We start from the raw sequence: 26,873 nt of genomic DNA on the forward strand, positions 1-26,873 counted from the left end.
TTTTTACAATTCTGAAAACAAAGTAGAAAAAAATTGCTAGATGTCAATTTGTAGAAAGCAAAATTTAATATGTGGTTAATAGTATCTACTACGTGCAAATATAATGCTAGATCAGTGGGGTCCTCTTCTCAGACAAATATTCTTAAAATCTTTCATTCAGAATTTGAAATCCATCTCAAGAAAAGAAAAACAAGGAGGAGGGAAGTTTCCTAGATAAATGGTAAGAGTTAGTATAATGAAGTAAACATTGGCCAGGCGCAGTGGCTCATGCCTGCAATCCCAGCACTTTGGGAGGCCAAGGCGGGTGGATCACAAGGTAAGGAGATCGAGACCATCCTGGCTAACACGGTGAAACCCCGTCTCTACTAAAAATACAAAAAGTCAGCCGGGCTTGGTGGCAGGCACCTGTAGTCCCAGCTACTCGGGAGACTGAGGCAGGAGAATGGCGTGAACTCGGGAGGCGGAGCTTGCAGTGAACCGAGATCGCGCCACTGCACTCCAGCCTGGGCGACAGAGCGAGACTCCATCACAAAAAAAAAGAAAACATTGAGGGTTTTGTTACCGACTCAAGAGGCCACCTAGATGCAAAAGCAACAAATAACATTCCCAGAAATACTATCGGTCAGAAAAAACACCCTATGTGTACCCTTCCTTAAAAACTTATTGAAAGACACATTCCTGTGAAGCAAGAGATAAATAAAGAATAAGGGTCTAAGTAAAGAGAAGGTGTGATATTTTAAAAATACTGTAGTTTATGCTGCCATGTAAAACTATCAAAGTAAAAATAATTGTTATAAGCATATCAAAGTTGAATGCAAAAACATGAATTGCATCAAGTATGTACTAAAGCAAATATTAAATGTTAATGGTAGAATCTAGGTGGTGAGTATATGAGTGTTCACTCTACAATTCTTTCAACTTTGCTGTATGCTTGAAAAAGTTCATAATAAAATGGAAAAGTGAATGAAGGATTTTCTTTCAAAAATTTCCAACATTTTATTACGTATGATGCAATAAATAATTAAATAAATAAATAAAAGCTCAGCAATAAAGGTAATATGAATCCATAACATGAAACCATGGCATACAAAGAAAAAAAACCATAGAACCCCATCTCTACTAAAAATACAAAAATTAGCCAGGCATGGTGGCACATGCCTGTAGTCCCCGCAACTTGGGAGACTGAGGCAGGAGAATTGCATGAACCTGGGAGGCAGAGGTTGCAGTGAGCAGAGATCACACAACTGCACTCCAACCTGGATGACAGAACAAGACTGTCTCAAAAAAAAAAAAAAAAAAAGAAAAAAGAAATTAAAAGCATCTTCCACAAGAGGGAGTCCAAATCATTGAAACAATCTTTAACTTTATAGGTTCAAATATGTTTTGGGGGAACATTTTCTCTAGTCCTGGGGAAAATACAAGCAAAAGAAGCAGAAACCATATTTTAAAAAATAAAGAAAAACGGCCAGGCGCGGTGGCTCACGCCTGTAATCCCAGCACTTTAGGAGGCCGAGATGGGCGGATCAGGAGGTCAGGAGATGGAGACCATCCTGGCTAATGCGGTGAAACCCCGCCTCTACTAAAAATACAAAAAAATTGGCCGGGCGTGGTGGCAGGCGCCTGTAGTCCCAGCTACTCGGGAGGCTGAGGCAGGAGAATGGCGTGAACCCGGGAGGCGGAGCTTGCAGTGAGCCTAGATCACACCACTGCACTCCAGCCTGGGTGACAGAGCAAGACTCTATCTTAAAAAAATAATAATAATAAAAAATCAAGAAAAACTAAAGAAACAGCAATGAAGCATAAAACAAGCAGCAGATATCCAAATCGTTAAGAGAATAAATATAAATTACTAATGTTCACCTAGAAGAGTCAACAGGAAAAAAAACAAGAAAATATTTAAAAAGACAAATCAGAGACTTGACTCTATATTCAACATGTATTATAAAACTAATAGATTAAGTATCAATAGGTAAAGTGAATAAAATAGAAAACACTTAAACACACATATATATCACACACACACATATAGATAAGGACTTAATATGGTGCTGGCGAAATCACATATAGAGGAGAAAAAAAGGATAAATGTTAACTATTAGAAAAAAAATTAAGTTGGCACTTACACTCATCCTATGCACTAAAATATCTAAAGGGTTAAAAACTTTTAAAAAGGGGAAAAAAAATCACAATCAACAGAGTAAAAAAACAACCTATGAAATGAGAGAAAATATTTACAAACCAAATCTTTGATAAAGGATAATATTCAGTATAAAGAATTTCTGCAACAAAAATATAAATAACCCAATTAAAAAATAGGCAAAGGAGTTACAGACATTTCTCCAAAGAATATATACAAATGACCAAGAAGCATAACGAAAAGATGCTCAACATCACTAATCGTTTGGGAAATGCAAATCAAAGCCACAACAAGATATCATCTCACGCCCATTAAGATGGCTATCATAAAAAATAAAATAAAATAACGAGTATTGGCAAGGATGTTAAAGTCATTGGAACCCTTGTACACCATTGGTAGGAATGTAAAATGATGCAGCCAGGGTGGAAAATAGTACTGCGGTTCCTCAAAAATTAAAAACAGAATTATCATATGACCCAGCAATTCCACTTCTCAGTATGTACTCAAAATAATTGAAAGCAGAGTCCCAGAGAGATATTTCCATACCCATGTTCACAACAGCATTATTCACAACAGCCAAGAGGTAGAAGTAACCCAAAAATTCATTAATGGATAAACAGATAAACAAAATAAGATATATACATACAATGGAATACTATTCGGCCTAAAATTGGAAGGAAATTCTGACACATACTACAATATAGATGAACCCTGAAGACATTATGCTAAGTGAAATAAGCCAGTCAGAAAAAGACAAATACGGTACGATTCCACCCGTATGAGGTACATAGAGTAGCCAGACTCATATAAACAGAAAGTAGAGTGGTGGTTACCAGGGCCTGGGAGGAGGATGAAATGAAAAGCTGTTGTTTAATGGGTATAGAGTTTCAGTTTTGCAAGATGAAAATGTTCTGGAGATTAGTTGTACAACAATGTGAATATACTTAAAACTTGTAAAACATACACTTAAAAACAGGTAAGATGGTAAATTTTACGTTATGTGTATGTTATCAAAATTTTTTTAAAAGAAAAAATATACAAAGCAAGACAAATTAAAATAGGAAAATATTGTAAATTAAAGCAAGAAAAAATACAGGTGAATATTAGGTGACAAAAATGATAGGGTTTTTTATAGCTAAAAGCAACAGAAGAAATCTTAAAATCAATAGATTAAAAAAATTTTTAAAAAATTTTAAACTGTGATATATAAAATTATCATTAAAGCTAAAGAGCAAATAACAAACTGAGAGAAAATAACTGAAACAAAATGACAAAAGCTTAATATCCTTAATACACAAAGATCTCACACCAATTCATTAGACAAACAGTAAAACTCCATTTTAAAAAGTGAGTGGGCAAGCACAGTGGCTCATGCCTATACTACCAGCACTTTGGGAGGCCAGGGCAGGAAGACTGCTTGAGGCCAGGAGTTTGAGACCAGCCTGGGCAACATAGGGAGACCTTGTCTCTATGAAAAATTAAAAAATTAGTGGGCATGGTGGCACATGTCTATAATCCTAGCTACTCAGGAGGCTGAGGTGGGAGGCTCACTTAAGCCCAGGAGGTTGAGGATGCAGTGAGCTGTGATTGTGTCACTGTACTCCAACCTGGGCAATAGGGCAAGACCCTGTCTCAAAAAAAAAAACCATGAGTAATGTATATAACCTATAATTTACAGAAGACATATGTTATTCTATTGGGAATCTAAACTCATTATATGGTCTAAAATGCATACAAAGACTCAAAAATATTCTTCACATACAGAAGAAAAAAAAGGAAACAGTACAAATATTGTTCATAAATAGTTAAATAAGGCCAGGTGTGGTGGCTCACATCTGTAATCCCAACACTTCGGCAGGCCAAGGTGGGTGGATCACTTGAGCTCAGAAGTTCAAGACCAGCCTGGGCAACATGGTGAAATCCTGTCTCTACAAAAACACAAAAAATTAGCCGGGCATGGTGGCACATGTCTGTGGTCCCAGCTACTCGGGAGGTTGATGTGGGAGGATTGCTTGAGCCCAGGAAGCGGAGGTTGCAGTGAGCCAAGATCATGCCACTCCAGCCTAGGTGACAGAGCAAGATCTCATCTCAAAAAAAAAAAAAAAACAAATTTAAATACATTTTGATATATATATTCACCATATATTATGCAGCCATAATGTTCATGAAGAGTATCAATACATCATTGTAATGTTAAATAAAAACAAGATTCTGGCTAGGTACGGTGGCTCACCCCAGCACTTTGGGAGGCCAAGGCAGGCGGATCATGAGGTCAAGAGATGGAGACCATCCTGGCCAACATGGTGAAACCCCGTCTCTACTAAACACACAAAAATTAGCTGGGCATGGTGGCATGCGCCTGTAGTCCCAGCTACTCGGGAGGCTGAGGCAGGAGAATCATTTGAACCCAGGAGGCAGAGGTTGCAGTGAGCCGAGATCACGCCACTGCACTCCAGCTTGGTGACAGAGCGAGACTCTGTCTCAAAAAAACAAAACAAACAACAACAACAAAAAACAAGATTCTAACCTAGATACACAGTTTTAGCCCAATTATGTTAAAACGTATATAAATATGCAATCTGTAGGTATACAGAAAAAAGATGGAAGAAATTACATCAAAATTTAACACTATCTCTGAATAATTAGCTTACAATATTTTATTTTTCTTCAAACTTCTCCACAATTTTGAAATTCTCTATAATTTAAAAAGATATTCTTAAAAAATACAACTAGCAAGCAATGATATACTCTACTGTATAATTTAAAAGCTCAGTTCTGCTTACCTGTTTTCATGGTTGGACTAAATAGTCCCAGTACTGACACGCTAGAATAGGAGATGAGGTCTTTATATAATTCCCCACTTAAATATTCTTCTGCTTCTTGGATCGATGTTATATTCACTGGATATGAAATCCTGTTGCTGGATAAATATATAACTATATTACAAATTTTTTAAGATATTTTCAGTTTGTAAAAAAATAAAGCATACCAAACATAGCAAACAATATGTTACACAGGATAATATCTTACAAAATATAGAAAATTAAATATTATTCTTAAAGAAAATCAGACTTATTAAACAAAATTGCTATCTCCCCAAGTGTCGAAATGTACATAGACTTTCATGAATATTCATTTTGTGATCTCAATTCTAGTATCCTCCTTAGCCTATTTTAAGTGTTAGCAAAGTCTGAGAATTAGAACTTCTAAAGATCTAAACATTTAGAGATCTTATAATGAAGCTGAATACTTACAGCTGGATAAATTTTAGGAGCTCTTCAGTTCCTAACATCCCAGCATAAGATACTGGGTTCTTGCCTTTCTTGTACATCTTTACGATAGGAAATTCAGTAACATTTTGCTTAGTACATACATCAGACCAATCTGCACAGTTTATTCTAGTAAGAAGCATAGTAGATGTGCCTAAATAAAAGGAAAATGCACATTTGTAATTACTAATTGTAGAAAATGCATTTGCTTAGGATTTTCAGTATTTTTCTATCCCATTCTTATTTTAACTTTTAACCTCTCAGCATGAAACACTCCTGCTTAAACACTCTCTTCCCTTGATCTTTGCAACACCGTCCCCTGTTGGCCTTTTCCCTTACTTTCTAGCTTCTCCTTTTTGTTCCCTTTTGCAGGCTCTTCAGCCAGTAGAGTTGGGGGTCCCTCAAGGCTCAGCTTAAGCTGCCTTCTCTTGTTTTTCTTCACTCCTGTCCTACACAACCTCAATAACCATAGCCAATCTAACGAATCCTAAATTCATGTCTTTGGCCCAAACTCCTTGAACTTCCAGACCCATATATCCTTACTACCTTCTCTGTTTTCCTTTGAACAGAAACCTCCTCAAACTCAACAAATCTAAAACCATATATGGTTTCTTTTCTGTGTTTGTTGGTGAATGTTGCTGCTCTTGTGCAACTCAAAAAACAAAGCATCACCTTTCACACCTCCCCATTCCCAAGGCCCTTCATGCCTACTGATTAATCAGCATGTTCTTTCAATTTTACCACCTAAATTTTTAATATCTCTAATTACTGTCCACTTCTCTTTACTGCCACTACTCAAGTTGTCATTTCTCCCGGGTAACTACAAGAGGCTTCTAATTCACCTCTTTGAATTCAGTGTCTCTATACTAATGCTAGAGATATCTTTTCAAAACTCAAATCTGTTTTGGTACCAGCTTACCCCCACCAACCTTTGCAGAGTTAAATGTTTCTTACCGTGTACAACTTCAAGGACTAACTAGCCTTCTCTGACACACTGATCTATATAAGGTTCCCTTGATATATGCTATTATAGAACCATGCTCTTTTCCTTATCTCCTTATGTAATTATATACTATTCATTACCTGATTAACATCTGTCTGTACCAAGACAACTCCTTGAGAGCAGGGACTATGTCTGTTTATTTATCATTGATTTTCCAGCACCTGCAGTACCTTAAATATGCATGTGAATAAATGACATATGTGAAACTCATCCAGGACTTCAGATACCTATCCTGTCTAAACACTATAATTTCTTTTCAGCCTAAGAAAACACATAGTAGAATCTCAAGCAGAAATTCCTACTTGCTCTATAATAAAATGTGTAAAGTTCTCTAAAATATTATAAATCACTGTGTGGAAAGAGATCAAACAGTAAATAAAATAAGCACCATACAACTCAAAAGAATAAATTCTAATAAAAGATAAAATTTAGTATCATACTAGATCAAAGAAGGAAACTTTGTGTATCAATTTAGGATACAGCCTAAATATTACTTAATCATATGATTAAAATTGTGAATGTGATATTTTAATATTTTATCACCAATGTTTTTAATACTGAAATTAAGTTGTATATTTTCAAAGATTCTTGATTACTTCTCATAGATGTAATAACTTATCACTTTAGATTTAGTGTTAACAATCTGATAATATAGGCAAGATTTAGTCTGTCTTTTTTTTTGCATTTGTATATTTGAGATGGAGTCTCGCTCCTGTTGCCCAGGCTGGAGTGCAGTGGCGTGATCTCGGCTCACTGCAACCTTCGTCTCCCGGGTTCAGGCGATTCTCCTGCCTCAGCCTCCCGAGTAGCTGGGACGACAGGCACGTGACATCATGCCCGGCTAATTTTTTGTATCTTTAGTAGAGACGGGGTTTCACCATGTTAGCCCTAGGATGGTCCTGATCTGACCTCGTGATCTGCCTGCCTCAGCCTTCCAAAGTGCTGGGATCACAGGCGTGAGCCACCGCGCCCGGCCTTAGTCTGTCTTATTCACCACTACATCCCACTGCCTTGCACAGTGTCTGTTACACAGTATGTACCCAGTAAAAATGTGTAGAATGGACACTGATATTTCTTCACAAATTTTAAATTCTTACATTAAAGGATATTAATAGTTGAATTTTGTATGAGCATATAAACAAATATAAATCCTTATTTCTTCCCAAATCAGACATGCTAAGTGACTTCCTATCAAAGTTCTCTTAACCTTTATTTTAATCATTTTGATATAGCAGTTAAGAAGAAATCACTTAGGCAGATAGCAAGGGTATGGGAGTCCTCGGTAAGGTTTTTCTTTTTAGTGAAAAGCAGCCCCAAATCTTTTTCTAACAAAGAGCAGCCTGCAAGCTGGAAGGGTGCACATACCGGCAGGAACTAAGGACTAGACGTTTCCAAGATGGCCGCTCTGTCTTCCCTTCTTTGCCAGCCATGTGTGCTGTAAGGAGCAGACAAGATGGCCCCAGACAACTGGAAAGACCATTTGTATAGGAAGATTAAGGTGGGGCGACCAGACTTCCCTATGCCACCACTATGTAAACATCATACCTGATTGAAGCAATCTATCAGCCCTATGTAAATCAGACACCACCACCTCAAACTGGACTATAAAACTCGACACATTCGCTGCCAGCCAGTCCTTTCTGCTTGGAGACCCCTTCCTCTATAGAGGAAGCTGTTTCTCTTTCTCTCCTCTCTATTAAACCTCTGCTCCTAAACAACTTGTGTGTGTCCGTGTCCTAAATTTTCCTGGTGCGCAACAACGAACCCCAGGGTATATACCCCAGACAACGCAGCTGCTTTGATCTCATCAATAAACATCTGGTGATGCTTGTTTATACAAAGTGCCATGTTATATATTTTGCCACCCAAGTATGGAATATAGTGCTCTTCCAGCTGCAGTTCTTTCCTTTCAATAAGCATCCTCAGCATGTCTACTACTGCTAAAACTGTGATTATTCCTTTTTCCCTACAGTTGAAATGGAAAACTTTGATGTTATCTTTAAAACCAGAAAAGTAATACTGATATATATCACTAAAAGTTATATAACTACTTATACTGAAGTTATCAATTTAAAAGTTTTATTTTCATTCCTGTAAAATGGTTCCAATATTTACTCATGTTTCAGTTGGAATAGTCTAATATTCTAAGGTGCCTATAGTATTACATCCCATATACTTTATCAATGCAGTAATTTCAAATAGGTTCCTAATTTAAAAGAAAAAAACAGATTATCTTAGATACAGGTATTATGTAAGTATAAAATTTTGACATTTGCTGCCACCTTGTGACAGAGTAAAAAACATTCTTCATTGTCTTGGACTAAGAGATAACAAATGGCTTTTTCCCACAAAGTCAGATCTGTCAGAAAGACAGATGATAGGACTAAATGCCCAAGGTATTATAATATTTTCCTAATTTATAAAGTTATAGTATAGGCTTCAACATAGACACAAAACATTGTAATTACCTATGCAATGCATTTCTACATTAAGTTCCCTGAACTTCCAAAATAGTCCATTTATCTGATATCCAATTACCAAAAAAAATTGTTATTCATAAAGAACATAGTGAACGAAAAGGAAAACAAGTCCTGGGTTGCTTATCTACTTTTTTATTCTACAAACATATACGACTCTAAGCCCTTGCATTGAGGGGGCAGGTAGTCTCTTCATTTGGTCATTAATAGAAAAGAATGCAAGGAAATCTTTTTCCATTTTCATCTGGTATCTAATTAAATGGGGTGGAGAGAGGGATAATTAATCATATTCTTGAGGAACATTATCCAATCACTACTTCATTATGATTTATATTTTCTCCTCCTTTGCTTTTCTTCTAATTATTTGCCAATAAGGCTAGAGAATCTAAAAGAAGAAAACTTAAATTTGTCCATAGATTGCAACTTGCCTTGCATAAAGGAAAATGTGAAAGAAAGTAAGAGGATCTGCTTTTTAAAAAATTGATTAGAGGCTGGGCACAGTGGCTCATGCCTATATTCCCAGCACTTCGGGAGGCCGAGGCAGGTGGATTACCTGAGGTCAGCAGTTTGAGACCAGCCTGGACCCTGTCTCTACTAAAAATACAAAAATTGGCCAAGCATGGTAGTGCACACCTGTAATCCTAGCTACTCGGGAGGCTGAGGCAGGAGAATCACTTGAACCCAGGAGGCGGAGGTTGCAGTGAGCTGAGATCATGCCATTGCACTCCAGCTTGGGCGACAAGAGCGAAACTCCATCTCAAGAAAAAAAAAAAGATTACAGATCATAGCGTCTACAGACTTAATTATCCCTTCACTCGGTAATAATCAAAAGCCGATCAAATGTGGTTGGGAAATACAAGGAATGGGGACAGACAGAACAGCGTGTGGAGGCTCGCATCATGAACTTTTGCTCCAAAACTGCAGCAATACATTAGGAAAGCCAAAAGAACCCACAGACCCTCTGAAGGAAGTGATTGCACCTGCAGGACCTGGGAGACACCCCAAATGCTGTGAGTGCTCAAACTGTGGAAGTGGGAAAAGCAGATTGTGCACCCCTGAACACACACCCCCACTGGGGAACCTAAAGGTCTAGATTATGGGAGAAGATTCTGACCTTATCTGGAGCTGAGTCAATTTAGAAAGCTGAGCGAAAGCAAAATACACGGGTAAAGGAAGCAGCAGGAAAATCCCTGTGGGCTAGCTGGGTCCCCTACCAAGCCATTTGTGCCTCACCTCACAAGGGGTCCTTGAGGAGGGCTACCAGAGGCACTCAGAAAAGGCCACAGGGAAAAGGAAACCTCCCCCTGAAATTTGTAACAATTTGAACCAATCGAAGAGTCTCCTGGCCAGAACTCGGGGGAGGGCATGAATCCAGCGTGCAGACTCCACAGGTTGGGGAAGAAAGAAAGCCCTACTTATTTTTGCAGCTGGGAGGCAGGTAGCCTAGGGCAGGTTCTCAGCCCTGTTCACCCACTGCCTGGAAACAGACTTGGTGCTGTTGAGTGGGGGCACAGCGGAAGTGAGACTGGCCCTTTGGGTTGTGTGGGAGCTGGGTGAGGCCTGTGACTGCCGGCTTTCCTCCACTTCCCTGACAACCTGCATGACATAGCAAAGACAGCCATAATCCTCCTAGAAACATAACTCCATTGACCTGGGACCCTCACCCTCATCCCCCACAGCAGATGCAGCAAGACCTGCCCAAGTAGAGTCTGAGCTCAGACACACCTAGCCCTGCCCCCATCTAATGGTCCTTCCCTACCCACCCTGGTAACTGAAGACAAAGGGCATATACTCTTGGGAGTTATAGGGTCCTGCCTACTGCCTGTTGCTCCCGACACCAATGCACTTTCAAGCCAATGCTCTCTTGAAAGTGCCACCTCCCAGCAGGAGGTAAACCAGCACAAAAATAGTGCATTAATCAACCAAAGCTAAGGACCCTCACAGAGTCCATTTTGCCCTTCTGCCACCTCCACTGGAACAGGTCCCAGTATCCACGGCTGAGAGACCCACAGATGGTTGACCATCACAGGACTCTGTGTAGACAACCCCAAGTACCAGCCTGGAGCCTGGTAGACTTTCTGGGTGGCTAGATCCAGAAGAGGGATAACAATCACTACAAACAATCCCATCAAAAAGTGGGCTAAGGACATGAATAGAGACAATTACAAAAGAAGATATACAAATGGCCAATAAACATGAAAAAATGCTCAACATCACTAATGATCAGGGAAATGCAATTCAAAAACACAATGAGATACCACCTTACTCCTGCAAGAATGGCCATAATCAAAAACATAAATAACAGATGTTGGTGTGGATGTGGTGAACAGGGAACTCTTCTACACTGCTGGTGGGAATGTAAACTAATACAACCACTATGGAAAACAGTGTGGAGATTCCTTAAAGAACTAAAAGAAACTTGATCCAGCAATCCCACTACTGGTTACCCAGAGGAAAATAAGTCACTATATGAAAAAGACACTTGCATATGTTTATAGCAGCACAATTTGCAATTGCAAAAACATGGAACCAACCCAAATGCTCATCAATCAACGAGTGGACAAAGACACTGTGGTATATATATATATACTACCCAGTCATAAAAAGGAATGAATTAATGGCATTTGCAGTGACCGGGATGAGACTGGAGACTATTATTCTAACTCAGGAATGAAAAACCAACCATCACATGTTCTCACTCATATTTGGGAGCTAAGCTATGAGGATGCAAAGGCATAAGAAAGACAAAATGGACTGTGGGGACTCAAGGGGAAAGGGTGAGAAGAGGGTAAGGAATAAAAGGCCACAAATTGGGTGCAGCACAATATATACTGCTCAGGTGATGAGTGCATCAATATCTCACAAATCACCACCAAAGAACTTACTCATGTAACCAAACACCACCTGTTCCCCAATAACCTATGGAAATAAAAAAAATTAAAAAAAGAAATGGTACATTTAGGGTTGAGTGTCTGGAATCAATTTCTTGAGTTTTCAAAAGCTTCAACGTATAAATAAGTTGTACATCAGTACACAGTTTCCATTAAACAAAATTTATCAAACTCTATTATTCATTTATCCAACAATTATCAAAAATCAGATATTCTGCAATGTAAGGCAATATGCCAAGCCCAGTAAGCTGATATAAGGCACACTACCTAACCATAAGGAACTTACATTAAGCACACCTAATCCATTATTACCTCTCTTACTAACAGGCCTCCCTCATTTTTCCCTGTCTTTGCTGAGATGGTAGCAGAGATATTTTCAGTTAAAGTCCATTCCTTGGATCTTTATTTGCCCACTATTAAATCAGGTTTCATAGGATAGTTAACATAAAAAGATCCTGGATATTAAAAAGCATTCCATCCATGAGGAGTAAACTATATAGTTTCAAGGACACAGGGATTTTTGATCTCTCATTAGACCATGAGACTGGGTCTTGAATCTGCCAAATTTTTATCTCCAGTATTTAACTGGAGTAACTGGCACAGAGTAGGCACTCATAAATGCTTGCTGAATGACTGACTTGAACCAAAAAGGTTGTTAGATTAACTGTGTAGCCACAAGTACTTAATACATAGGCTCTCTACTTTCTACTAAAGACAATTCTATGAAGACAAATCAAAGTGAATGCTCCTAAGCACTCTTGAAATTCCTGGTTCATTAACTTAACCCTGGAGACACAAACATAGTAACCTGAAATTTTATGTGGTTTTCTATATTTTTTGCATGACATAGTTTTACAAATAGCTACAGCTTAGAATCAGAATAAGCATGCATAGCACAGTACACTACCTTTCAGTTTAACTGCCACATCAATATATGATTGCAAAAATGCCATGGATACTGCTTGCCCTATATGAAAATTAAAAATTCAACAGATATTACATGTGTATCTCCAAAGCATCCACACTGATATGTAACAAATATACAGATTTATGAGGTTTCCCAAAATTATTGTTAATCAGAAATATTCTACTATACATTTCTCAACATAGTCCAACCACTTAAGAGAGTTTCAAATGCAACTGATTTTCTGCACTTGTACTTTAAGGAATATAGCTAAATGACTATGATTTGAAGATAAAAGCAATATACTTACTATAAATCTATAACTGTTAATATGTTAAAAATCATTAGCGTGAGTCACAATTTTTCAAAATTAATGAACATCTAGTTTAATCATTCACCTTTAATTTGTAAATCAGATATAAATCAATTGCACAATCCCAGAATCAGAAGTAAATGCTTCAATGCACACAGTCTACTTGAGACATACGAAAGCAATTTCATTTTACAACATTCAATACATGGAATGCCAAAAATTAAATCTGGGTTTTTAAATGTCCTAATATGTAATAGTCTCCTCTAAAGGCTCATACTCACAACCAGCATAGAAGAGTACTATGCTGTCAGAAGCCATCACTGTTGCATTAAATGTTTCTTCTGTTAGTTCCACTGTAAGTTCCAAAGGTAATTTTCTCTTCCTGTCTCTGAAAACAGTTTCTGCCACTTCATCATCCTGAACATCTAAAATGTTGGAAAAGAAATTAATTTAAATATTGATGTATAATGAAAACTATTTAAGCTCTTCTCATAGGAAGCATATAAGAATTCAGTACTTTTTACAAACTTCTGAATTCATCCTATCTTAATAGTTAGGATGCATGATATTTAGAAAACTTTCCAGTTGCTTAACTGACTCTGAGATGCTTCCTGACCTAGAAGTTGGGAAGTTTTAGTCAATTTCAAAATTAAAACTTGTTCTACAAAGAATATTAATAGTGCCCTTTTGTTTATTTTGCCTCTACTATATGCCAAGCATTGTGATAGGCACTAGGAAAACTGGTAAACAAAACGGACATAGTCCTGACCACATGGAACTTCTATCTATGGAAAAGTCAGACAAACTGATCACTGAATAAATATATAATTACAAATTATGATCAATTTATGAAGAAAGGTAAAGGATACACTGAGAAATTATGACAGGGCTATTTGGATTGGGAAGCCCAAAGTCTGCCAGGTAGAGAATCAAGAAAAGAATGTTTTAGACAAAGAGAATAAGATATACGAAAGCTCTGAGACATAAAAGAGTTGAGCACATACAAGGCTGAGGGAAGGCGAATTTGACTAAGACAAGATGGGGCTGAAGGAATAAACAGCATGAGAAAACTCTAGGCTAGGCAGTGGCTAGATCATAAGAGGTCACATGAGCCAAGAAGTCTGGATTTTATCCAAAAAGCATCAGTTATGAGTGGATTCTGAATATGTGAAAACGCTTCCTTTAGATAGACCAATCAATAGACTGATAGATCTATCTATCCATCCATCCATCCATGTATCTTCAAAAATACATTTGGATTCATATTCTGTTGGAAGTTTGTAGAGATTGTATGGTAACACAGATGAAGCATATAACTTGATTAAAGGATAAAGCTTCTTTATGAACATGAAAACATGAACATGAAAAGGAAAAGAAAACTCAGGTAGGCAGAGAAGAAAGGCAGTGGTGGCATAAAGAGCAAAGAGAACAGCATGAGCAAAGGCACAGTGGCATGTAAGAGCATGGTGCAATCGGAAGTTCAAACACTGACTGGATAAATGATGATATTAAGAATTGTTAATTTTTTAGATGTAATAATAGTATTAATTATGTTAATGTTAAAAAGGAAAATCCTTATATTTCTGAAACCCAGGGAAATACTTATAGATGAAATTATATGTTTGGAATTTGTTACAAAACAATAAGAGGTGGGGGGTGATTGGAGCAGGATGGGCCATGGTTTGATAATGGTTGGGGCCAAGTAATGGATAACAAGAATTTGTTCTATTATTCTATCCCCGTATGTTCATTAATTCTCTGTAACAACACATTAAAAAGAAAGGGAGAGAGAAGACAATACATTCATAGAACTAAAGTATTGTTTTATACATAATTTCTAACACAGTCATGAACCACATAATGATATTTCAGTCAACAATGGACAACATATACAACTGTAGTCCCTTAAGATTATAATGGAGCTGAGAAATAGGTCCTATCATCTGGTGATGTAGTAGCCATTGTAACGGCGTAGCACAACACATTACTCACATGTTTGTGGTGATGCTGGTGTAAACAAACCTACTGTGAGTCATATAGCACATAAGGCCAGGCACAGTGGCTCACACCTGTAATCCCAGCACTTTGGGGGGCCAAGGTGGGCGGATCACTTGAGGTCAGGAGTTCGAGGCCAGCCTGGCCAACATGGTGAAACCCTGTCTCTACTAAAAATACAAAAACTTAGCCGGGCATGGTGGTGCATGCTTGTAATCCCAGCTACTTGGGAGGCTGAGGCAGAAGAATCACTTGAACCCAGGAGGTGGAGGTTGCAGTGAGCCGAGATTGCACCACTGCACTCCAGCCTGGGCGATAAAAGCAAAACTCTGTCTCAAAAAAAAAAAAAAAAAAAAAGCACAGCGCATACAATTATGTACAGTAAATAATACTTGATAATGATAATAAAGGACTAGACTATTGGTTTATATATTTACTATACTCATCATTAGACTGTACTCCTTTCACTTATAAAATAAAAAGTTCACTGTAAAACAGCCTCAGGTAGGTCTTCAGGGGGTATTCTAAAAGAAGGCATTATTATCATAGGAAATGACAGCTCCATGCTTGTTACTACTGTCCCTGAAAACCTTCCAAAGGGACAAGATGTGGAAGTGGAAGAGAGTAATATGGATGATCTTGACCCTGTACAAGCCTAGGCTAATGTGTGTGTTTGTGTTTTCGTTTTTAGAGAAAAGTTTAAAACGTAAAACATAAAAGTTTTAAATGGAAAAAAAGCTTATAGAATAAGGATATAAAAAAAGAAAATATTTTTGTACAGCTGTATGATGTTTGTGCTTTAAGTTAAATGTTATTACAAAACAGTCAAAATGTTTTTAAAAATTGTAAAAATGTATAAAGTGAAAAAGTTACAGTAAGCTAAGACAAATTATTGAAAAAAAATTTATAAATTTAGTACAGCCTAAGTGTACAGTATTTATAAATCTACCATAATGTAATGTTCTAGGCCTTTACACTCACTCACTGACTCACCCAGAGCAACTTATAGTCCTGCAAGCTCCATACATGGTATGTACTCTATACAAGTGTACCATTTTTTATCTTTTATACCATGTTTTTATTGTACCTCTTCTATGTTTACACATGTTTAGATACATAAATATCTACCATTGTGTTATAGGTACCTACAGTATTCAGTACAGTAACATGCTGTATAGGTTTGTGGCCTAGGAGCAATAGGCTATACCATACACCCTAGGTGTGTAATAGGCTACGCCATGTAGGTTTGTGTAAGTGAACTTTATGATGTTTACTCAATGAAATCACCTAATGATGCATTTCTCAGAAACTATCCTCATCGTTAGGAGACACATGACCACACAATAAATTAAAATTCTAGATCTGCATTTCAATACAACCTCAGCCATTTTCTAACTGTATGACTCTAATCAATCACATAACTCTCTGGGCCTCAATGTTCAACTCTTGTGAAGCATGAGAGTTGCACTATATAACTTTAAGGTACTTTTAAGCACCAAATTCCATGACACTAAAAAATTACATTCTCAATACCAAAATTAGTAAAGACCTATTTTCTTATTTACTGTATTTTTTTCTTATTATTCATATATTTTAATTTTCCTGTCAGTCTTCTGTTTTTTTCCTGCTTTCCCTCTTTTCTTATATTCTAATAAGTTACCATCACTTGTAAATTTAGTCACTCCTCAGCTCTACCTTCCAGCTATTCATTAATAACACACACACTATTTTCAGTCACACATGCTGCTTTTTTTTTCTTTTTTTTTTTTTTTTTTGAGACAGGGTCTCAGTCTGTTGCCCAGATTGGAGTGCACTGGCACGATCTCAGCTCACTGCAACCTCCAACTCCTGGGCTCAAATAATCCTCCCACCTCAGCCTCCCAAAGAGCTGGGATTACAGGCACATACCACCATCTTGGCTAATTTCTGTATTTTTTGTAGAGATGGGGTTTTGTCATGTTGCCCAGGCTGGAACACATGCTTCTTTTCTTTTTTCAGATTACCCTTTTGTGGAATCTAGTCTTTTTCATTCTGATTCCATTTTGCTGATTTTCTCTGGGGTGCACCTGTCTCTGATTTACATTCTCAGATGGTAATATATTCTTTCCTAACCCTTATCTAGTTTTCCTTTGTAAACGGGAGTGATACAAAGGGAGGGGGAAGAATTAGATACAGGCACAACACCATACAACATCCTGGGCCACTATGGATTACTGATAATAGGAAGTTAAGATGAAAAATAAACAAAAAAAGCGAAGCTGCAAAAGAAATACTGGAAACAGGCTGGAGGTTACCGAACGTTTCCAACACAAAGAAATGATAAATGTTTAAAATGATGGATACACTAATTACCCTGACTTGATCACTATACATTGTATGTATTGAAACATCACTATGTACCCCACAAATAGGTACAATTATTACTGGTCAATTAAAAAGATAAAAATAAAAACCAGAAAGAGAAGGCAGCATCAGAGGGTAAGTAAGGCCACAGAGTCAGGAAACAATATAGGGGCTGTGGCCACAAAGAAATCTTCAAACAGGCAACTCCCACTGAAGACAGGAATCAAATAAACTGAGACTGGGGACAAGTCCTCTAACTCTGAAGGTTCATATATAGGAACCATTACAAGAATAAGCAGGAAACAAGAGACCAGAACACAGGTCTGCTTATGTAATGACAAGCCCACTGAGAATTCCAGAGAGGAACACAAGCAATTCTAACCCCTGCATATCGGAAAAGAACCAGAGCTCCGCTCAAACCAAGAAACTGGTCACTGGTAAGAGTGAAAGCTCTTATTAAATTTATAATATAGATTTTGATCACAATGCATGGACCTCATGAAAATGATATGTAAATTGCTTCCTTCTTGGAGCTCATAATGGTACTATATAAAACATTCAAGTATTTACTATATGTTACACAAAAATGAACAAGACATAATCCTTGATTTAGAAATATTTATAGACTAGCAGAGGAGAGAAAAAAGTAAATGAATAATTACAGAAGAGGATTAATGTTATGAAAGATGTATCAGGAATAATTATTTCACTATTGCCCAACTGTTACACTTTAAAAATATCAAATTTTAGGCCACTAGATTATTTTAGCGAAGTATTCTTGACTGTCACTAATAAATAAGATTTTATTTCAGGATGCTTAAGTTCTAGCCCAGTCCCCACCACCTGCCACTTGTGGGACTTTGGGCAGATCACTGAACTCAGGAAATGCAGACTCTTCATGTATAAAATGAAAGTGGTATCAGCTAACTCAGAGAATAATAATCAAAGTAAATAATATGTGGGAAAAAGAGTTAAAAACTATACAATATTTCATAAATGTAAGCAATACAGTTTTTAAAAACTGAAATAACTGTTTAAAAGAAGTGTTAAAATGTTATTGAAATTTACTCCTTATACCATTAACAACTGGATTCATTTACAAGTATAAATATAACAATATTTATTAGAACTCCATTTCCTAATAAAAATAGTAACAATGAATTATCATGTTGTAGTTTCTAAGCAGAGTTTTTAAACATGGACTAGTCCAGAATGGCTGAAAGAACTGATATGGAAGATGAAGGCACAGATGTGGGAAGTTTGAAGCCTGATACGTAACAGTAAATGCTAATAAATTAAACAAAATATAGCATCCTTACATCTTTTCAACAAATCAACTTGATAAAATGTGGTTCCAAATAAATTCCGCCAGGTTTCTTTACAGAGTCTTGAATCTGAATACATTCTTCGAGAAAGTTAATTCACTGGAAATTTCACTGACTTTATGGGTGCTGGGCAGGATGGGGAAGGAGTGAGAATCATAACACATTACCTATATCTGGACCTTCCATGTCACTGTCTTCATCTTCTTGTATTTCCTCAATGTGCATATTATTTTCCACATGAGATATTATTAAATCGACATCATGTAATACCAAAAATTCCACTGGAACTCCCTAGAAATATGTTAATTTTTAAAAAATGAATATAGCAAAGTATTTTGACATAAAAATGTTTTACTTGGGCCAGGTGTGGTGGCTCACACCTGTAATCCCAGCACTTTGGGAGGTCGAGGCGGGCAGATCACCTGAGGTCAGTAGTTCGAGACCAGCCTGGCAAACATGGTGAAACCCTGTCTCTACTAAAAATACAAAAATTAGACTGGCATGGTGGCGCATGCCTGTAATCCCAGCTACTTGGGAGGCTGAAACAGGAAAACAGGAGAATCGTCTGAACCCAGAAGGCAGAGGTTGCAGTGAGGCGAGATTGCGCCACTGCACTCCAGCCTGGGCGACAGGGCGAGACTCTGAAAAAAAAAAAAATAATAAAATAAGTTTTACTTGCTTGACACTAAAATAAAACTAAGCCTTCGAACTTCAATTCTAAAATTTAGCAAAATGAAAAAGGCAATTAACTCCAAAATTACTGTGAAAAGAAAAGCATCCAAAGCATACCTTCTATAAAGACAACGGGTACACTGAAAAAGGTGGCAAAAAAGGTGCTGAAAGCCTCACTTGCTTCTTGTCACAACCACATTATACTGAAGTCCGTAAAACATTTCACATGTAATAGCAAGTTCTACCTCTTTATAAAATGGAAATATATACAATTTTACTGCAAATAGAGTAAATCAAAATTGATTATTCTGACATTCCATAAAAATATTCAAAACAATACTTCATCTAAATTAATTCCACTAATAAGTTTGATTTCCTGTTTAGCTATAAACAACATTAAATTACTATGTGCTCCCAGTTATTTTAAGAATACCAAATTCTATTGAGATCAATATTACTTAATTAATATTAAAAAATATTACTTAAGATTTATTTCACTATTGCCCAACTGTTACACTTTTAAAATATGAAATTTTAGGCCACTAGGTTATTTTAGCAAAGTATTCTTGACTGTAACTCTATATTGGAATAAAGCTATGAGCTCTAAGTATGTTTGTTCTTTGCTATCACATATCTTCATCTTTTAAACATTATATTCAAAACAAGCAATTTTGATTTCTATAGAAATATAATAAACTTAAAAAGTAGAGGAATCAAAATCAAACTTAATTTGTTCCAAATATTCACAGAAATTTTTGTAGTAAACCTTTTAATTAAAGTATAACATTAACACAGAAAAGAACAAAAATTTTAAGTATAGAGTTTAATGGATTTTTACAAAGTGGACATACTTATATAACCACCATACAGATTAAGATACAGAACATCATCAGCACAACCAGTGGCCATCTTCTTGCTCTTCTGTCATTAACATCCCCCAAAAGTAATCACTATTCTGTTTTTCATCACTGCTATGGTTTGAATTCTGTTTTATCTTGTTTATTTTTTTGAGACAGGGTCTGTCTCTGTTACCCAGGGTGGACGTGCAGTGGCACCATCATGGCTCACTGCAGCTCAAACCTCTGGGGCTCAAGTGATTCTCCCACCTCAGCCTCCTGAGTAACTGGGACTATAGGCATGCACCACCACACCCAGCAAATTTTTTGTAGAGATGGGTCTCCCGATGTTGCCTAGGCTGGTCTTGCACTCCTGGGCTCAAGCGATCCACCTGCCTCAGCCTCCCAAAGTGCTAGATTACAGGCATGAGCCACCATGCCCGGCCCAATATTATTTTAAACAAAAAGCAGGATATATAGCATAACCCTGATTTTGTTTTATTTAAAAAAATACATATAAATATGTGAACAGAAGATAAAAACCAGACTGACACATGATAAAAACACCAAAATGTTAACAGCAATTTTCTTTGAATAGGAGCAATTTATAATTTACAGATTTTTCTATAATAAAAATATATTAAAGACCACATATATTAGCTTTCTTTAAATAAACAGATATTGCAGAACAATACATAAAACAACTAACCTTTTCTGCTCTTTTGAAGACCACATTAGCATCTTGAGGAATGTTCACTTCCAAAGAGTCCCTTTTTCAAAATGGAAATAAATGTTTTATGTTGCTAATCTGAAGAATAATAGTCACACAGGACGTCAATAGAAAATAGAACTACATTCTTATACTAAAAATTATGAAAAAATATTAGAATTTAGTGACTGAAAAATTTTACACATAAACATAGTCCAGATTTTCTAGTCTCCATCTTAATCTCCATCTTCATTTAGCAAGGTTTAAAATTCTAAGTTTTAATCAACCTTAAATGAATGTACAGATTTTAGCTCAGCAACTAGTTCTAACTATATTGGAATCTATTCGAGATTTGAGTTTACTTATAAGTGATTAAATTACCATATTTTAAAACGTGGAAACTATTAGCGTTTTGCTAAATATAGTAAATATTCGATGTTTAAGATACCTTAACAAGAGCAGAACCCCTGCTTTTCCCAGAAGACGCCAAGCAACCCATTCTGCAGTTCTTCTATCAGCTTCATAAGTAGCCTGTTGGCTAACAATAAAAACCAGTGGTAAGCCCAGTTGGAGATGGACAGTTGAAACTTGTTGAGGATCTTCAGCAACTTCAGTCTTCATTGAAAAAAAAAAAAAGGTGTGACAATAATATTCTAACATTTGGACTTAAATTCTCCTAATTCTTATTAATAAAGTCACAAGTAAAAAGAAAGTCTGTAAAATAATCCAACACTAACAGAAATGATCTCTTAATTTCCGAATTTAATGCTCCCAATGCACCTATATAGTTTTGTTTGTTTGTTTTTTGAGACAGAATCTTGCTCGCTTGTCAGGAGTGGAATGGCACAATCACAGCTCATTGTAGCCTTAGCCTTCTGGGCTCAAACAATCCTCCCACCTCAGCCTCCCGAGTAGCTGGGACCACAGGTGCACACCACCATGCCTAGCTTGTTTTTGTTTTTTGTTTTTTTTAATTTTTTGTAGAGACGAGGTCTCCCTATGTTGACCAGGCTGGTCTTGAACTCCTGGGCTCAAGTGATCCTCCCACCTTGGCCTTCCAAAGTGATGGGATTACAGGCATGAGCCATCATGCCTGGCCCCCTATAAGTTTAGGCATTATAAAACTAACAGATTTTATAAGAAGTTAAACCAAAAATTACAATCATAAAGAATAAACATATTATAAACAAACAAAAACAATAAATAAAACAGTGTGGGACTAATTGATATAGATAAATATTTCAAGAGAAATAGAACAGATAACTAAGGAATAAACTTTTTCATTAAGAATTTAACATATAATGACACATTACAAAACAATGAGGAACATCTGAGTTAAAGTAGCAAATTAAATACACACATCTAATTTCACTCCCTCCAGAACTCCCAGGAAAACTACAGCAGCGGGATTTTTAAAAGAGATAAACACACGTATGTGAAGAAGGAAAGAGAAAAGGTAGCACAATTTTAGAAGTCAGAATAATAACTGACTTAGGAGATCCTACAAAGCAAAACCCTAAGCCATTAGAGGGAAAACTAAGTTTTAACTACAGAATCCTAAATTTGCTCGGGAACTGTCAGTGTTAGGCATGTCTGGACCTGGGAAGGAAATGTTGGAAGGGAAGTGACAGGAAGGCTCTAAAATAAGGAGGAATGTGTCAAAGCTTTTGAAAGGTAGTTAGATCCCTAAATTCCCCTCCCCAACTCTACGAGTTTAAACAACTGTCACTTCCCTACACCAGCAGAAATCTAGGAACAGCTGACAGTGTGGACACCATGCCGAAATCAGGGGGATTAAGTAACCAAATGTTGAGACGTTCCCCTCACCCCAGGTCCCTTTCCACTCAGTTCCCAGAATGCCAGCAGCCAGGCCTTTGTCCTCAATTGGAATTTGTATCCTTTTTGGGGGAGTGAGTAACCCCAAAAGCCTAAAGATACTGACATTGGGACTCGCCAAAAAGCAGGCCAGGCCCAATTACTTTATGGAGCTCTAGGCTTGGCCCTGCTCACCTCTTCAGTCTGCTTACTGCCTAAGAGACATAGACTTCTGCCACTGCTACCCGCACCTTCTCCATCTTCCACCATAGACGTCTCCCAGACAAGACTCAACCACACTCCTTGAATTCTCACACAGAGAATGTGTGAGAATCTGGAACAGTGTTGCCTGCCTCTGCCCCTCCTCCATGCTCCTCTTTTGCCGCCACCCAGCACAGCTGGCTTCAGGGTCCATCTGAGCACTGCTTGGCGTTCCCAGGACATTTGAACTAGGCAGGGAGGTGGGGTGTCATGTGGCCAGGTGGCCAGAAGGCACTGAGAAATACCATGGGATGGTCTGTGCAGATCAGACACTTGCCAGTCATGGGGCAGAAATGTCAAGGACAGCTTACAATGGTGCCACCTTCTCACCATTCCCCCTTCCCAACCCTCCTCGGCCCAGTCAGCCAAAGAGAGTCAGTACTATTTTGGCCACATCTCTCAAGTCTCCCACAACCCCAACTGCCTTGAAGTCTCTGCTCTTTGTCAGAGATTTGCAAAGACTGATGTTTTTGTTTTGTTTTCTCATCATTCCATTGTGATAGTAAGAAACTAAGAAGATTAATGAAAAGGTCAGGCACGATGGCTCACGCCTATAATCCCAGCACTTTGGGAGGCCAAGATGGAAGACCACTTGAGCTCAGGAGTTCAAGACCAGCCTGGGCTACAAAGCGTGACCCTGTCTCTATTTTTTTTTTAAAGAAAAAATTAAATAAAATTTTAAAAAGAAGATTAGAGAAGAAATAAAATGTGAACACGTCACTGTTTTATATATATATATATATATATACACACACACACACACATATTTAAAAGTCACCAAGTCACACCAATGTTAGAATTTCCAATCAGCTTTTAGTTTCAAATTCTAAATTATGAATAGATATCCAAGGATTAACAAACACCTGAGGAAAGCCTCTAACACGAAAGACAGAGACTAGAACACATGGAAAAATAAATAACATAGAGAAAATACAGACTATATGGGAAGAAGAAAGGTTCAGAAACCACCATAGACAACCTCAAGGAGATGGGAAGACACTGGATTCATAAAGAATTGAAAAATAAAGTTAAATAAATCTCCCAGAAAGCACAACAGAAATAGATGGAAGATAGAGAAAAAAAAGTAATAAAATTGAAGGACTAGTTCAAGAGGTCTAACATCTAAATAATGCAAGTCACAGAAAAAGAGAAGGGAGAATATAGAAGAAATAATCACTGAAATAAACACAAAATTTTCCCACAATTGAAGGACATGAGTTGTCAGATTGAAAGAGCCTACTGAATAACCAAGAGTGGATAAAAGCAGATACAAAGGAAGATGCATTCTCCCAAACTTTCTAATAATTAAACTTTTTTTTTTTTTTCCAAGGTAGAGTCTTGCTCTCTCACCCAGGCTGGAGTGCAGTGGCAGGATCTCAGTTCACTGTAACCTCTGTCTCCCAGCCTCAAGCAATCCTCCCACTTCAACCTCCACCAAATAGCTGGGACTACAGGCATGTATCACCACGCCCGGCTAATTTTTACATATTTTGTAGAGATGGGGTTTTGCCATGTTGCCCAGGCTGGTCTCGAACTCCTGGACTCAGCCAATCCACCCACCTTGGCCTCCCAAAGTGATTCCTATCACCAGGGAATAGGAATCTTGGGAGCTATCTTAGAAGTCTGTCTACCATAGGTAAGTATAGGATTCTCTTTAGCAATTTTTAGGAAACATATATATACACTATACTAGTGTATATATACTATATATATACTATATATGTATATATATAGTATATATATACACTATACTATATATATACTATATAGTATATATACACTAGTATAGTGTATATATATCTATAGTGTATATGTATCTACATATATATATATAGTATATATATACTAGTATAGTGTATATATATCTTTCCTAAAAATTGCTAAAGAGAATCCTATACTTACCTATGGTAGACAGACTATATATATATATACAGTATATATATAGTATGTATATATATAGTATATATATACTATATATAGTACATATATAGTATATATATAGTATATATACTATATATATAGCATATATATAGTGTGTATATATAGCATATATAGTATATGTATAGCATATATATTATATATAGCATATATATAGTGTATATATAGTATATATATGCTATATATCTACTAGTATAGTGTATATATATATACTAGTATATATACCAGTATAGTATAGATATACTATATATAACTATATATAGTATATAGTTATATATATATAGTACTCAATAACTTGAGTTATTAAGTACTCTTAATACAGCCCCCAAGATTACTACCCCCTAGTGAACAAATCTTGTATAATCCCCTCCCGAGTGTCAGTAGGAACCGTGGGTAGCCATTCCTTTGGTTACGTGACATTACGTAGGAGTCTGTTGTAACACACTCAAGTAAGATTCTCCCACTGGCTTTGAAGGAGCAAGCTGCAATGTTGTGAGAGGGCCATGTGGCAAGGGCTTGAGAGCAGCCTGTAGGAAATGAGAACAACCCCTGTCCAACAGCCAGCAAGAAAACAGGAACCTGGGTCTTACAACCACAAGCAGCTAATTTCTGCCAAAAACCTAGATGAGTGGAATACCCTGAAGGAGTAAAAATGCCTGTTTTTTTTTCCTTGTATATTAGGAGAACTGTTAGTAATTCAGTATCATAAAGCAAAAAGGAGGAATAGTCAGTAAGGCTAGAAATCTGGCAAGGGGCCAGATCACTGAAAGCCATGAATATCCTGCCAAGAAAATGGGGCTTTATTGTGTAAGTAAAGTGAAGCCATTTATGAATTGCATGAATTCAGGATCACATATATAAGGAGGGATACATCTAATTAACAGTTAGATAGATGGGTGGGAGCTCCAAATAAACATGTGACCTGAAAATTCAGATTTGAGAATCCGTGTAGTTAATGCCACAGAAACAAATGAGATCACTTGAGGGGTGTGCTTTGAGCAACTATCACTGTGTAGCAAAGTACCCTAAAACCTGGTACCTTAAAACGACAAGAATCATTTCTTTTGCTCAAATATGTGTAAGCTCATCTCTGCTTCATGTGGCATTAGTAGGCTATTTCAACTGGAGGCTGAAGATTCTACTTTACAGATGGCTCATACACATGGCTAATAAGCTGCTGCTGACTATTAGGAGCTCAGCCAGGGCTGTGGTCTAAGGGCCTTGATTCTCCTTTTTATGGGCTTCTCCCAGGCTGCTTAGTCTAACAACAAGGTGGGGGTTTTCAAGAATGAGCAAATAAAGAGAGCAAGGCAGAGGCACATGACATTTTGTGAAATATTGCCATTAATGATATATGAAGTCATATATCATCACCTTAGCCTCATTCTGTTGGTCAAGGCAGTTACAAAAGCCCAACCAGGTTCAGGTAGAGAAGTCATAGACTCCACCATCCCACACGCACAGTGATAGGGTGACATGATAAGGGGAGATTATGGGATGGGAGGTACTGTTGGACTTTGTGAGTCTTGGAGAAAGGAGTGAACCTCTTTTGTATGTGGGAGGGATTACTGCAACCGTAGTCTGCCCCCTGGCTAAAACAACTCATATCCCTTCCATGTGTAAAATACACACCTCCCTCAAAGACTCCTAAAGCCTTATCCCATCAAGCTTTGATTGAGACCTGTGCAAAGTTTAATACATCATCTACATTTAGTTCCAGGTGCAGATAAGTCCTTTGCATACAGCTCCTTGAAAACTATTCCTCTCATTCTGAAGACCTGTGAACTAAAGAGACAGATCGGCCAGCATGGTGGCTCACACCTGTAATCCCAGCACTTTGGGAGCCTGAGGCGGGCGGATCACAAGGTCAGGAGACCGAGACCATCCTGGCTAACATGGTGAAACTCCATCTCTACTAAAAATGCAAAAAAATTAGCCGGGTGTGGTGGCAGGCACCTGTAGTCCCAGCTACTCAGGAGGCTGAG

At 37.4% G+C, this 26,873-nt stretch overlaps 1 protein-coding gene across 1 annotated transcript in view; it reads right to left on the reverse strand.

Moving 5' to 3' along the window:
* Positions 1-26,873, reverse strand: part of TXNDC16 (thioredoxin domain containing 16) — a 122,387-nt gene that overhangs the window by 40,277 nt on the left and 55,237 nt on the right. Inside the window, exons 10-16 of the mRNA XM_003267695.3 lie at positions 21,323-21,489; positions 20,875-20,935; positions 18,825-18,948; positions 13,276-13,419; positions 12,685-12,744; positions 5,392-5,560; positions 4,921-5,057 (exon numbers count right to left, since the gene is read on the reverse strand). Of these exons, the coding sequence (XP_003267743.2) occupies positions 4,921-5,057; positions 5,392-5,560; positions 12,685-12,744; positions 13,276-13,419; positions 18,825-18,948; positions 20,875-20,935; positions 21,323-21,489 (862 nt within the window). The remainder of the gene's footprint in view (positions 1-4,920; positions 5,058-5,391; positions 5,561-12,684; positions 12,745-13,275; positions 13,420-18,824; positions 18,949-20,874; positions 20,936-21,322; positions 21,490-26,873) is intronic.

Source organism: Nomascus leucogenys, chromosome 1a (assembly GCF_006542625.1).
Source record: "Nomascus leucogenys isolate Asia chromosome 1a, Asia_NLE_v1, whole genome shotgun sequence".
In the NCBI taxonomy this organism is placed as follows: Eukaryota; Metazoa; Chordata; class Mammalia; order Primates; family Hylobatidae; genus Nomascus; species Nomascus leucogenys.